This window comes from Chlorocebus sabaeus, chromosome 20 (genome assembly GCF_047675955.1).
Source record: "Chlorocebus sabaeus isolate Y175 chromosome 20, mChlSab1.0.hap1, whole genome shotgun sequence".
Lineage (NCBI taxonomy): Eukaryota > Metazoa > Chordata > Mammalia > Primates > Cercopithecidae > Chlorocebus > Chlorocebus sabaeus.
In genome coordinates, this window is record NC_132923.1 from 52,999,454 (window position 1) to 53,014,123 (window position 14,670).

Below are 14,670 nucleotides of genomic sequence, written 5' to 3' on the forward strand. Positions count from 1 at the left end.
AATTCTGATACAGGCTACAATGTAGATGACCTTTGAAAACATGCTAAATTACACAGCCAGACACAAATGGACAAATCTTGTGATTCCATTTATATGAGGCATGTATAATACGCAACCTCATAGAGACAGAAAATAGAATAGATGTTACTAGGGGTAGGAAGGAAGGGAAAATGGGGCGTTAGTACTTCAAGGGTAAGGAGTTTCTGTTTGAGGTGATGAAAAGTTCTGAAATTAATGGTGATGGTTACACACACTGTGAATGTACTTAATGCACTAAATCATACAATTAAAAATGGTAAGAAAAACACTGTTTAATAGTACATTTCATGTTATATATTTCACTATAATATAAATATTTTTAAAAGACAGGACAAATATTCTGATGGACTTTATTTACCCCTGGTTTTCCAAACCAGGTCCTAAAATTACTCTGGGGAAACCAGGGGTCCTGGTCTTAACTCCAGGAAGAGGAAAAGGAGGTGGGTGTAGCTTATGTTTTCAAGGTTAATTTCTACCAGTCTTGATACGCTTCATGTTCCAGAGATCCTCCCGGTCAGCAATAAATTGGTATATAAAAGACAAACTAATTCTACATCAATCAGGAATTACATGAATGCGGGCTCTATGTTTGCATTTAATATAATGGTTATGTAAAGATGTGCACACCTGCCTTCGGGATAAGGAGGATGAGGAGTGAGGCTATGAAACAAATAGGGTAGTTTCAGGTATTTCTCCTTGGCATGAATTAGCAATGAGTTAGCTATTTTCATATGTAAAGAATAAGCTAGAAAAATAGATAAGCTCTAAACTTTTCCCATTTTTTAGTGCCTTACACAAATTCTTTAATCCGTAAACCCACTTCCTTGAGATAGTCTTCTGCTTTAAAAAAATCAAATTATTTATCTTCATTGCAAGGAACATTTCAAAAACAATCTTCCATGTTCAGCTAGTGTTGGATTTCCCAAGACATATTAATGGAGATATTAAGGCAAATAATCCATTGTATTTCCCTGCAACACTTTAAAATATCCCACAGCACTTGCATTAGGGAAGAAAAGTGTTTCTTCCAATGTAATTTTATATGCTTTTTTTAGTTCATGCCGAACTTCTTTTCAAGTCTGAATAAAAAGTTTCATCTTTTTCTTCTTCTATGAAAAAGTTTAGGTTTGCGGCATATATAATATCTTTCTATTTTCTAGATTATTTTATACTTCACATTTCTGAAAAAATGAGTATAATAATTGTACCCATTAGTTTTAAAACTGAAATTAGTATACAATGATAATTATGTAGAATTGTCATGACAATATAGTATGGTTGCTAGGAGCTCTGCTGCTGGAGCTAGCCTGTATGGATTTGAATCCTGGCCCTGCCACTTTCTAGGTAGGAGACCCTGAGCAAGGCATTTGACCCCTGTATGCGTCATGAAGTTTATTTATCTGTAAAATGGAGCTAACAGTAATATCTACCATATAGAATTGTTATGAGAACTAAATGAGTTGATATCTGTAAAGCAATTAGAATAGTGCTGGGCACATAGAAAACACTATTTAAATATTTGTTCAGTAAAAGAGTGTAAGTTGTGATCCTGGACTTTGTGCTTTTATTTTTTCATGTGCAAAATAGTGATCTTTATCTCAAAAGAATATGTAAATGTTACTGAAATGTCAATAGTAACTGTTACTTGGAAATTCTTTGAAAGAAAGTTGGTAGACATTACTGTTTTACCGTGTAATTATCAGTATAATCAGAATGTATCTTCAGTAGAAGGTAGAATAACTCTCAACTACTATGAAATAGTGGATTTTGATCAAACACCTTGTTTTCTTTTGCAACTTTGCCCTAGATAGGAAGGATAGCCTTTTCATGGCAGAAGATACTGAATCAGTCATCATGACCCCACCAATTGTTGACATAGTAATTAATCCATATAAATTACCCGAGTGATCGTAAGAAAGTAATTTATATAATCTGTGATGTGAGAAATCATTTGTTTTATTATTCATCACCTGTTATCCAATTTTGATTTAATTTGGTTTGTTTTATGTTATTTTACTGCTCTATTAACTTAATGATTTGAATAATTATTTATAGTTTGTGATATTAGGTAATAGGTTTAGAAGATATTATTAGATAATTCATGATAAAATGATGTTTATGGATATTATAGAAAGTTCTGCTATTTTAATCTGAATGCTGCATATAGTTTGATTATAACACATTTCTTTCTACATAATTCATTTAACACAACTATAAATACAATTTTCCATTAACATAGAATTATCATAGTTATCAATATTATTTAACATAGAATAGACAGCTAATTGTGCCCTCAGTCCTCTGTTTATCATGTATCTGTGGGAGTATGATACTATCCCTGGAGAATTCTAATGTCAAGTGAAGAAAATAAATGATTTGATACCGTCCCACTGTTTATTTCCCACGACTAATTATAAATCTCTGTATATTGCTGCTTCTGCTCTTAGTCATTCCTCATAAGTATCTTTATCCTGATTTTATAGCATTTCTTTCTCATCATTACTAGGACTTATATTTTGAACAGCGTTGTTTGCATTTGTTTATATAGATTTCCTTGGCCATTTCTCTCTGGACATATAGATTGGACTGGCCTAATGCTAGTCAAGATTTTTCACAGGAAAACAGATTCTACAGGTGTACAATCTCTTACTTGCAATATTTAATTTCCAAAACTTTGAAAACTCGAAAACAAAACATAACTCATTTGAGACCATCCTGGCTAACACGGTGAACCCATCTCTATTAAAAATACAAAGAAAAAAATTAGTCAGGTGTGGTGGCACACGCCTGTAATCCCAGCTACTTGGGAGGCTGAGGCAGGAGAATCGCGTGAACTCGGAGGCAGAAGTTGCAGTGAGCCGAGATCACGCCATTGCACTCCAGCCTGGGTGACAGAACCAGACTGCATCTCAAAAAAAAAAAAAAAGTAACCCCTCTGCTGCCAAATCTGACCTGAATTGACATGAAGTTATTTGTAGTCTTTATCTGATTTATTGTGAATATTAATACATTTTACTACAGAAATGTAATGGTTTGTTTACAAGATGCTGCTCCAAGGCTCTGATGGAGGTGTTATATAGTAATATAAATATTACTATATAATATAGTATATAAAAATCACCATATTATCTTTATAAAATCTGAAAAAAATCACATATTTTGAAATACATTTGGCTGCAAGGGTTACATGCAACCTGTAATCATGATTTTTTTTTTTTTTTTTGGAGACGAAGTCTCACTCTTGTTCCCCAGGCTGGAGTGCAATGGCACGATCTCAGCTCACCGCAACCTCGGCCTCCAGGTTCAAGCGATTCCCTGGCCTCAGCCTCCCAAGTAGCTGGGATTACAGGCATCTGCCACCATGCCTGGCTAATTTTGTATTTTTAGTAGAGATGGGGTTTCTCTATGTTGGTCAGGCTGGTCTTGAACTCCCAACCCTATATGATCCACCTGTCTCAGCCTCCCAAAGTGCTGGGATTACAGGTGTGAGCCACTGCGTCCAGCTGATTGTTTTTGATATTCTGTAATCATGAGCACTCTATGGTCAAAGAATATAAAATTTATATTCTAATTAGGAATGTTAATCTTTAACGTTTTCTATTAGGTTACCTATAGTAATAATACATCAATGATCTATTATTAAATTACAATCAGTGGTTCTGCCTCCCTCAAAACAAACAATTATTGTTAATGTGGCTAGTCAAATTCTCAAATCACATGTTTTAAAAAAATATTTGGCTCCACATATTACTTACAAGGACTGATGATGAATTCTAAATTAACATTAGCCACATAAACAGTTTCACAGTATTTGAGTACAATGGCTCTTTATGGGATGTCTTGGGATGCTAACGTCATATATTGCATCTATATTTAGCTCTTCTCTCCTTCTTTCCTACAGTCTGGGGGAGGAAATCTTTTTATATGAATTGCATTTTTGTTACAGTAACATTTCTCATATAGAATACGTAAATTGCTAACCACATAACCCTTTAGTGAGTTAGTTATAATTTGCTTGTAAAAATCTAATTTGTTAACTATCGTTTTTAGGTATTTACTACCAGGGAGTACCCAATTCTTCTTGAGAACACCAACCTACAACTTGAAGTACAATTCACCTGGAATGACTCGCTTGTTTACATCCAGATATGGCCATTTGTGAAACAGAAAGGAAGATCGCCATTGGTTATACATAACAGCAATTCATTTTTTCCCCTGAAGTTGAACATGCAAAGAACATGACCATTAAGTGCTGTTTTATGTATATAAGACACATATATGTGTGAAAATATTTGCACATATGCACCCAAATAACATATATTTATTATATTAAATAATATATGAAATAAGAATTAGCAGAAAATGGAATATAAGACAACCTTTCTGGAAATGTAATAAACCATGTTAAAATTGTTTACACAAATATGTGAATGTCTAGAACTTGCTAGGTTTATAATTAATTCCTTCCTACTAGAAATGTTATTTTTGCTGCAGAGTATATAAAACAAATTGATCTTGAAGATCCAATTACAGTGTTAAATTATTTTCTAGATGACATGCCTTTTGACCTGAAAAAGGGTTTACTATAATACCTTAAAAATTCTCATATATAGTAGCCATTTTAAATGAAACAAAAAGATTTAGAAGCCTGGTGTTGCTTGATGATAAGATTAAGAAATTTAAAACGGGTTTATCATTAACATAGCACACTAAAGTACTAGAAAAGTCATAACCTGATTCTCTAACCTTTTTATTCCTCTATGTGGAAATTTAGCTACTTGTAATAATGTACATTTTCAGTAAGGATCTGGTGAGATCATATTAATGGTCTAAAATGGAAGATAGGCCGGGCAGGGTGGCTTATGCCTGTAATCCCAGCACTTTGGGAGGCTGAGGTGGGTGGATCACTTGAGGTCAGGAGTTTGAGACTAGCCTGGCCAACATGGCGAAACCCCATCTCTACTAAAAATACAAAAATTAGCTGGGCGTGGTGGTAAGCGCCTGTGATCCTACCTACATGGGAGACTGAGACAGGAGAATCACCTGAACCCAGGAGGCAGAGGTTGCAGTGAGCTGAGATTGTGCCATTGCACTCCAGCCTGGGCGACAAGAGTGAAACTCCGTCTCAAAAACGTAAATAAATAAATAAAATGGAAGACAATCCAATGGGTTAAAAATAAAATGTAAACTAGCTTTCATTTTTACTTTTCATAGAGAATCACATAAAGGAACAGAAAATGATGGTAACAAAATCTTTCTATATGGCTTTTATGTCTTACACCACTCATTTTTATTTGGAAAGTATAACTTTGATGGGTTTAACATGGTTAAATACAATTTCTCCTGTTTTGCAGAAGTAGAAGAGCTGACACGTTTCACTCATTTTAGTGTTATAGGATAATGAGACAAACTTATTTTTATAAATCTCTCAAGGTTGAAACCAATTTATATTGCAAAGTCTAATACAGTAGTTTCTCATTGCACCACAGAAAACAGTTAAAGGACTGTGAATAGAGGATTTCAATGACCAGATATTACAAGTCATCAGTGTACCCTTTAGGGTTTTAAAAAAATCAAAGCAGAGAATGAAGTGTTCTTGTCCAAAGTTGTTATGCATAAATTTCATAGCAGTTTACTTCCTTTTCTTGAATACAGTTTTTAAAACCAAGAATGAGCTTTCAGATTTCCATAAAAATATAAGCCGTACTACTTAGACAATGAAATCATCAGTGCAGCCGTCACTTCTTAGAATGTATTTAAACTTCTTCCCCCAACAGTTTTAATTTCTCCCAGCTGCTAATTATTTTCGAAATTCATGAATGTTTTACCTCCTTTTACTATTCTAAAAGTTATTTCAAGAAGTGGCCCCAAAGCAGGAGAACTGAGAGGGGCAAATTGGCCTGGTTTAATTCATAGCCTGAATAATTGGCAACCTAAAGTTATAAGTTAGATGTATTTTGCTTTCCAAGCCATCTTCTGAGTCTTTTTTAGGCTGAAATAATTTGTTTGTTTCCTAAATTACTGCTAGCTACTTGATTCTTTATGACTACCTAACATCCACATTTGGTATCTCTGCATGCGTCCCAAAGAAGAATTTGCTATTGTGGAAGAAGACGATAAGGGTATCAGAATGAAGGAAATTACAGTGACTACACTGTTTATGACTCCATTTTGTGAATTCTTAAATATGTTATGGATTTTTTTTAGAAAAAATAATGCAAAAATTGGGATATTACCGAATAATCCATAAGAATGATCAACAAGTAATAAGTCTTTTCATGGAGTTCATTTTTCTTTTAAATTCATATGACCACAAAAAATATATATATAACTTTAAGTGTCTGATATATGATAACAGCCCAGTTTGTTGGCCACTCATTTGCATTATCTTAAATCACAAATAATTACTTAATTTGCTGGAGTGTGTGCTTTGCAACTTTTGTACCAGAGCAAAATTTTTATTTAAAACAAAAAATAAGAATGCCCATCACTAGGAGAAATACTCTTTCCAGAAAACACACACACACATACACACACAATTTAAAAACTGAGCAAATTTAAATGTGTGGAAGTACCCCACAAATTGATTTCAACAAATAAATTTCATTTCTCTAGCTACTTATGTCTGGACTTACTTTGAGCATTACAATTTTATTGCCTTCATTTGCCTATTTAGACTGAGGTATTTTGATATGATGAAGTGAATAAAAACCTTGTGTTCATTATTTATGTATACTACCTGGTATGCTATGTACTGTATCTGCTGTAGTGCTATCCCCTAATGAGCAACTAAGAAGAGAAGACACAACAATAAACCATGGAAGTCTCAAGAGGCCATGGAAATGATTTAGAGGTCTAAAATATTCCCCAGTTTTTATTATAAATTTTTATTCATAGGTTAAAACATATCAGCATAAGTGATAGTACAGGTGTGACTCCCTTTTCTAGGAGAGAAAATAGCTTTATCTGAAAACTCCAAAAACTTTAATCCAGAGGTTTTTAATAGGGGAACTGGGTTTACTTACAACGAAAGCATATTTTCATTCTGCTGTAGAAAAACGTATCCCTGCTCATTCAGTAAATCTAAGATTAGAATGCTTTCTAGAACTGTGCAATATCTGAATAATTTCTAGAATTGTCTAAGAAACAACCTTTTTTATTTTAAATCATCACCTGCAAACGTAGTCTGAGACTGCAAATTAGTTTTCACTTGAATAATTCAGCATTGTAGATTAGTTACCATTTGCTCTATTATATTGAAGGAACTACTGTTATTCATATTTTGATTAATTTTACTAGCAACAAATTTTTATTTTAGTAGCATTGCATTTACCTTAAATATGTAAAAATGAAGTTGTAACAGGATCAAATATGGAAATGGCAATGGTAACTCTGCCTAGAACATGGTTGAATGTCCTTGGTTTTCTGTAAGATGCAAAGATCTATACAAATTTTATCATATGTCAAAATTATGTCTAAATACACAAACAGTTTCAACTATTTCTTCCTCCCTAAAACTAAAGCAAACCCAAATGAAGAAACCTAAACTTCTTTTCTTCTAATAGTTACACCCAACTAGATAATAGTAGTTTCTAGACATCAATAAAAAGATTTCATTTTAACTGTCTTTAATTTGTAAAATATATGAGTATGGAATTTCGTATCTAACTTGAAATTTCAGATGTTTTAATAATTAATCCAAATACTTTCTTCTTTAGCATGTCAAAGTACTAATAGTTTAAAAAATTTATTTAGGTCTAAACATATACATTACTCGACTTTTTCAAAAGTATCAAAAAATTGATAGCTGCAGAAATGCCATTATTTGATTTTCTATAAAACATTGATTCATTCTTAAATGTATATTCTTTAAAAAATAGTAAATACCTCAAGAGTGACAGAAGACTTTCCTTTTCTTTTCTGTAATGCTAATTTAAACTTTGAGTCTTAGTTTACATGGTCATAGGGGTTAAATAATAAAACGTATACCTGTACAATTAATTGTGTTCTTATGACCTGATGATTTTTTGAAAATTTGCTTTTCTCTCAAGAAATTTAAGTTTTCAAGGGCCATATTAGTTATCTAAATATTTTGGTCTAATGTTGACTTACAAATAAATAAAAATTTAGAAATATATTCATGATGACAATTTTGTTACTTACACTGCCTATTCTTTATTTCTTCTTTTTTAGTTCAAGGTGAAATTTTGATCTTTGTATTAACAAAGCCTCAAGAAAAGAGAAATCCTGCCTTTTAAACATTGGTTTTCCTTGCATTTTATGGTGGTGTGGTTTTGCCTCAGCAATAATAAAACATAAAATATGTTGTTGCATCAAGTTCAGTTTGTCTGCTGAGATTATTTTTAAGAACCAGGTTGAAGTCTCTATGCCTAAAAAAACATTTATTGTCTGGATCCCTATAAAGTAAGTTACATGGCTACAAATAAGTCTTGCAACCAAAATTGGTATATTAAAATTTACTGCACACTTGGAGATTGCTGCCATTTTTTGGTGCTTTTGGGGCCTCATCATAAAGGGATGTATTGTATATTGAGGGAAAATTACTCAAGTTACACATTCTACATTAACTGTGCTGTATTATCTACAGCTATAATCAATGGACCAGTAGTTCCTAAATTAGTAATAAGGCTTACCTTACAAAAGTAATGAGATAACACTGATATTTCTGTTTCAAAGGCTAACAGCAATTCTTGGGTCCTGAGCTAATCATTTCATACAATAACTAATGTACATGCTACAACATCTGAATATTAATGGTTTTGCTGCAGATTCTGGGTATGAGGATTAGCTTGAAAGCCATACATTTGCTAACATGAATCATGACTCAAATTATCCCCATGTGCTTTACTACCTGTATATGAATGCAAATGTTACAGAAAATATGCTTGAAATGTCAATACAGTGTGCAATTAGCGTTGCATTGTCATGCTCCAGCATGTGATATCTGTATGGTGAAGTTATTTCAATTACTCTGATATGTTACTATAATAAAAAAAGTTTAACCTAAGAAAGCTACAATATGTCATCAAATGCTTATTTCTGTTTTACACACACACACACACACACACACACACACAAATGGCTTTGTGTAGTAGAAGAGATTGGCTCCCAATTAAGGTTTCAGACTGATGAGATATATTTTTACAGTAATTTTTACTGTTTACAGACAGCAATCGCACTATGGGGATAACTACCTGCTATTAAAGTCAGGTCAAGTCAACATAATTTGTGTCAACTCCTCTCATAGTTAACTAGAAGGCCAACTGTTCTAAAACAGAAATGACATTTTTGTATCTAGCATCATGGATTATAGCAAAAGTATTACTAATCTGATTAGAATTATGTCAGCATCTCAGCTATGAAGTTCATTTTTTTCAGTAATTTATAATCTTGTCATTGTCAAAACTTAGAATACTAAGCCTCAAAAATAAGCATATCATATTGCCATTTATGCCATTGTTCTTTAGGATAATTATGTATAACGTATCTAGAATAGTTTTCCTTTAAAAAAAGATGCCCTTTGGATAAAAATTTAGGAAATCAGAATGTTAATGCACGTATGCCTTGCTTTTTGGAACTGACAACCAAATGGTATAATGGTTGACTCTTAAACATGTATTTTTAAAAATTCATTATTTTTATAAAGTTAAAATATTCTATAAAGGCTTTGAAAGTTGAATTTATTTCTTTCAATGACTGCTAAAGATGAGGCCAATGTGGGTAGCTTGCTATCTCCCTATTTTATCAAATAATTTTAATTATATATATAATTTCATCTTTAATTGAATGAAAAACTTTTTTAAATTACAAAATAATCTTGGAATAATTTCAAGTGTTAGAAAACTATATAGTATCTTAAAAACAAAATAAGCATTTGGTTCTTTTGTAGAGAATAACATAATCCTTAACTTGGAGAGAGTTATCTTTTAATGGTTATTCATCAGGTATATATACAGTATAGTGACAACAATGCCCATCACCATGGTCAGGCAAATTTGGAAACAGTATAAAAATTGGAAGGTGTTTCTCTACTTTCAGTACTTTCAAGAGTCTTTAATATCCTCAGATGCGTTGAGATTTTCCAGAAAGGGACAGGAACCTGCATCAGTTCCCAGACTAATTTCACCATGGTATCTTTTATTGCAGTGCATCTCCCAGGACTAGACTTCTATTGAGCACACTTTGGAAAACACCAAAATACACAAATTCATTCACTAATAAAGTAATCAAAGCATTTAATCATGTATTTATCAAATATAGACTGGTGGTATAAATATGAACCCTGACAAATCTGGTGCAAGAAATTTATTTGCACTTGTCACTTGAGAATTTGGTCATTTCCAGGGGAATATTTGAACCAGGGTTCAAGAGGGATGCCTTGAGGCTAGGAAGGATGGCCAGAGGTAAATAACCCTAATGATAAACATGCGTTATATTAGATATTTGCGACATAATCACGATATGCGAAGTAATGCAAAATGCTTGAGAATGTGGTCAGAATGTCATCCAAAGCTTTATGAATAGATATTAATCATTTATTGGGTCATATATGATGAAAGTTCATCTTTAATAAGAGTCTAAAGTCATCCATCAGCAGATGAAAACTTTGCATAATAACAGGATATATCTAGAAACACTTGCTGGCCATCCGAAAGTATCTTCTTACACAAAACAAAAAGGCCTGTTTGTGGCTGACTTACTTCCTTCAAAGCTGGAATTTATTCAGAGTTTGTCATATTTGTGAGAGACAGCATTTATCAAGTCAGATATTTTTTCTAAGTTTTCTTTAAGTAACATGTTAGACCTTAAGAAATTTTATGCTCTAGTCTGTGTGGTTCCATGTGAAATACTGCTAAATTAATCTCCTTCTTTAAAAATACAATAAATATACCACTATTTGGTATATTTAGGGAGTATATGCTGATGGCACTTAGTGACCGAAATCGCGCTATTTTATACAGTTATCAAAAATACTAAGATTTTTAGACTTAGTAGTGTTTTGACTATTTGCACAGCAATGGATTCTCATTGTTTTTGAAATGTTTTATTAAGGCAGTCTTCAATCTTTGATATTGTAAAGAAACATACAATGAGAATATGCAAATTCAAACTCTTGTCCTCTCTAAGAATGGGTGCAAATATACAAAAACGCTTTAAGTATTAACTAGACACTGCAGTGACAAAAATGATCAAGGATAATAAAAGTCTGTATTAATAAATCTAGTCAAGTTCCATCCTGTTACAACTATGCTGCTGTTAGTGTTAGAATAACTTGTAAAAGGTCAAGAAACAGTAATTTTTTTAAACCTACAGCATGCTTTTAGCAGTAAAAACATTACCCGTGTGTTCATAATATATTGGATTTAGAGGAAAAGTATATGACATAGTGTATGTGAAAAATCTAGGTATATAAACCTTAATACAATCTAAGAAAATACCATTTCAGCATATTGCCTCATTTTCATTAAAATGATGAAAATGTGAATTCAGAAAACCACTTAGTCCTTAGGCTAAAAATAGGTAGATCATCAAAACCTAATATCATTTTAGTCCAAATTGGTGTTTGTTCAGTAAATGTTCTACATCATAATGTGAGAAGTACAAAGGGAAACTCGAATTTGGGGAAGAAATTGAGGGGACTTTGAAAAATAAGCAAATTTAGCTAATTCCATTGTGTTTGACTCTTCCCAAACTGAAGTCAGACTTGTCTTGAAACAAAGAATAAGCAGATACCTTGGAAATTAGCTTGATTTCATATTTTAGCCTCGGGTTTTTCAGTCAAATAATACTTCTATTTGCTTTTTGAATTCTTGTTTTTTCCTGACCATTTCTCAGTTTCTAAATTTCATCTCATTCAGCTTCACCTTTTCCCAGTGAAGCACTGCTACGTTACTCTTATTCTAAAGGTACTGGGTAAATCTTGTCTATTTTTTGGTTGTTTTAATGAAAACATTTTCTTATATTTGTAAGAAAGAGCAAAGGCAGATTGCACTTCTACATTATTATTTACATTTTTGGAATAATTTTTTTTCTTAGAAAATTGGCCCACAGTCAGTGTCCTGTTTTTCTGAGCAGTAGGTAAATAATGACAACTTCTGTAAGTTCTGTGGCTACTCAGAATCTCTTGAGAATTATATGTTCTGGTAAACTTCAAGAGGGCCACTTCAGAACCTGAAATGTTCTAAGAAACATTGATCTTGCTTCTTCCTACCCGTGCTAGAAATTTCCACGCAGTTTGCAGATCCAACCTAGGTACTTGTTAGATGGGTGATTACAAATTTCTTAAGGGCTGTGTAGCACCATCACACTTTGCCAAGTAATCTCCAAGCTTTGGGAAAATAAAACGAAGCTCCTTACAAACCCTGGATTCTCCTTTCCTCGCTTCTTTAGCTTCCTACCTATCCTCTACTTTGTTCTCTCTTTTTCATATGTAATAGAACACACACTGCAACAGGAAGCTGAAGATGTGGGTTCCCATCTTAGTTCCATCCTGGTTCTTCTATCGACTAGCTGAGAGGAATAGGGTTGCCAACTTTGTCTATCTGAGAGTTTTGTTGTGAGGAAAATAACAAGCACTAGTCTTTGGAGTAAAGTGTAATTTTCTCATTGCATATTAAAAAACAAAACCAACTCACCCGATTGTCGGAAAGATTCTATCTACTTTGTGATTCTAAGTCTGGGGGGGTTAGCGTTGAGTTTCAGGTTCTGTAAGAATGGGACTAAGGAAACTCATTACCAGGTGGTAATCATCTTCATCTATTCAATAACACCGTTTGGTATACACACTGAATTGTGGCACTGGAGAGTCACATACAACTGAAGTAACTCACCAGTTCCTAGAGGCAGGTGGGCACGTGGGGAGAGAGAGGCAGCGGCGCCTTCCAGGCGCTCTCCCTGATACAGAGGCGGTGGGGGCCAGGGCTGTCAGGACGTCCAGGCCCACGTGCCAGGCTTCGACTCATCAGCCCAGGGCAGAGCGGGAAGCTCCGCCCCTCGCGGAACCCCCGCCAGGGCGCAGTTCCCGTGCCCGGGGAGTTGGTGGCGGGGCCCAGCCGAGGTATAAGTTCCACAGCTTCACCCCTGTCGGTGTGAAATCGGCGTGAAAGATGACATAAAACAGGCTTCCCGAGTAGAACCTGCCACCCCGGGCTGGTGGGGACGCGGCACCAGGGAGGGCCGGGGGAAGCCGCTCGGACAGTGGTCCTTGGGTCAGCGCCTTCCTCGGTGCTCTTGGGCCAGGCCGGCGCGGCCCGGGACGCCCCGGAGGACCTGGGGAAGAACTGCCCGGGCCAGCCTTTGGCTGTCCCAGGCAGCGGCTGGAACCCAAGTGGGCCCTGGCGGGATCTAGGACAGGGAGGGTCTGCGGCGGAGCCAGGAGGCCTGAGAGGTCCCGAGGTGGGTAGAGAAGCGCCGCGAGGGGGCGATGAGACAGCGAGTGGCCGGGCCTAGGAGTGGCAGGTGTCAGGAGAGCAGTCAGGACACCGTTGCTCAGAGTCCAGGCCTGTTAGGACCAGAGCCTACCCAGGGTGGCATGGTGATGATCCAGATTCAGGAGACGTGTCTGAGAAAGGATCGTTCAGACTTTGTGACCTATTTTACATGAGGAATAAAGGATAGAGGTCAGGAAACTTGTCTAAAAATTTTTTTCATTGTTGTTAAAAAGTTCAAGTAGTGTAAAACAGGCAATTATCTGTGCGTTTAATATGCAGGCTAAGGTTGTTTCTTTCAGGCTTTCTTTCGTTGTGGCAAGTAATTTATATTTAACAAATATATGTTGAGTGCCAGCTGTGTGCCAATTGCTATGCTAGATAACAGAGAAACAAATTATTAATAACATCCTCACTTTCCATGAGTTCAAGTTCTAGTACAGGAAAAAGTCATCTAAATAATTCTAATGAAATGTCATAAGGCTAAATAACAAAGGTATATGTAAGGAATTCTATCAAATGTTCTATTAACTATCAGCATGGAACAATGAAGAGACTACCTCTGGTTTCCAGATGGAATGGCCCTTATGGACATCAGGTATAATGGGTCACTTGCTTAACAGAAGGCAGAATTGCATATCTAATATTTTAGGTTATAAATAAGGGCATATAGTAGAAAGAGGCAAAAAGAAAAATAAAGACAATCTACCTCGAAAACCCAACTAAAACCTCTCTCTTTAGAAGGGACTCCTGGATTTTCTACAGTTTTATGTTTTATCCAGATGAGAGGTGTGTAATGTAGTTGCTAAGAGGCTGGACTCAGGAGCTAAACTGCCAGAATTTACATCCCAGCTGCACCACTTACTAATGGGTTGACTTTGTGTAAGTTGCTTAATACTTTGTTTCTCATTTTGCTTATATGTGAAATGGGGATGATAATTATAGTCCCCATAAGATTGTTATGAAGATTTTTGCATTTCTAAAGTTAAGAGATGAAGTCTCATTTTCATTCCCTATGATAGAGCCTTCAGGATGACTGTATCCAGAGGTCAGATTTTTATTTTACTAAATAAATACCTCATTGATTTAGTGCAGTTTTTTCAAAGTTATTTTTTATCTGGTTTTACAGCAGATTCTGATTGCATGTTATATTTAAAACTGATTCTCATATATCTTCAGCTTA

General features: G+C 34.7%; 1 protein-coding gene across 3 annotated transcripts in view; it reads left to right on the forward strand.

Moving 5' to 3' along the window:
* The window catches only part of TTLL7 (tubulin tyrosine ligase like 7), a 141,023-nt gene extending 131,952 nt beyond the window's left edge, over window positions 1-9,071 (forward strand). For all 3 annotated transcript variants that reach the window (XM_038002244.2, XM_038002245.2, XM_038002240.2), the window contains exon 21: window positions 4,090-9,071. In XM_038002244.2, the coding sequence (XP_037858172.1) occupies window positions 4,090-4,201 (112 nt within the window). In that variant the 3' untranslated portion in view covers window positions 4,202-9,071. The remainder of the gene's footprint in view (window positions 1-4,089) is intronic.
* Window positions 9,072-14,670: the final 5,599 nt, after the last annotated feature.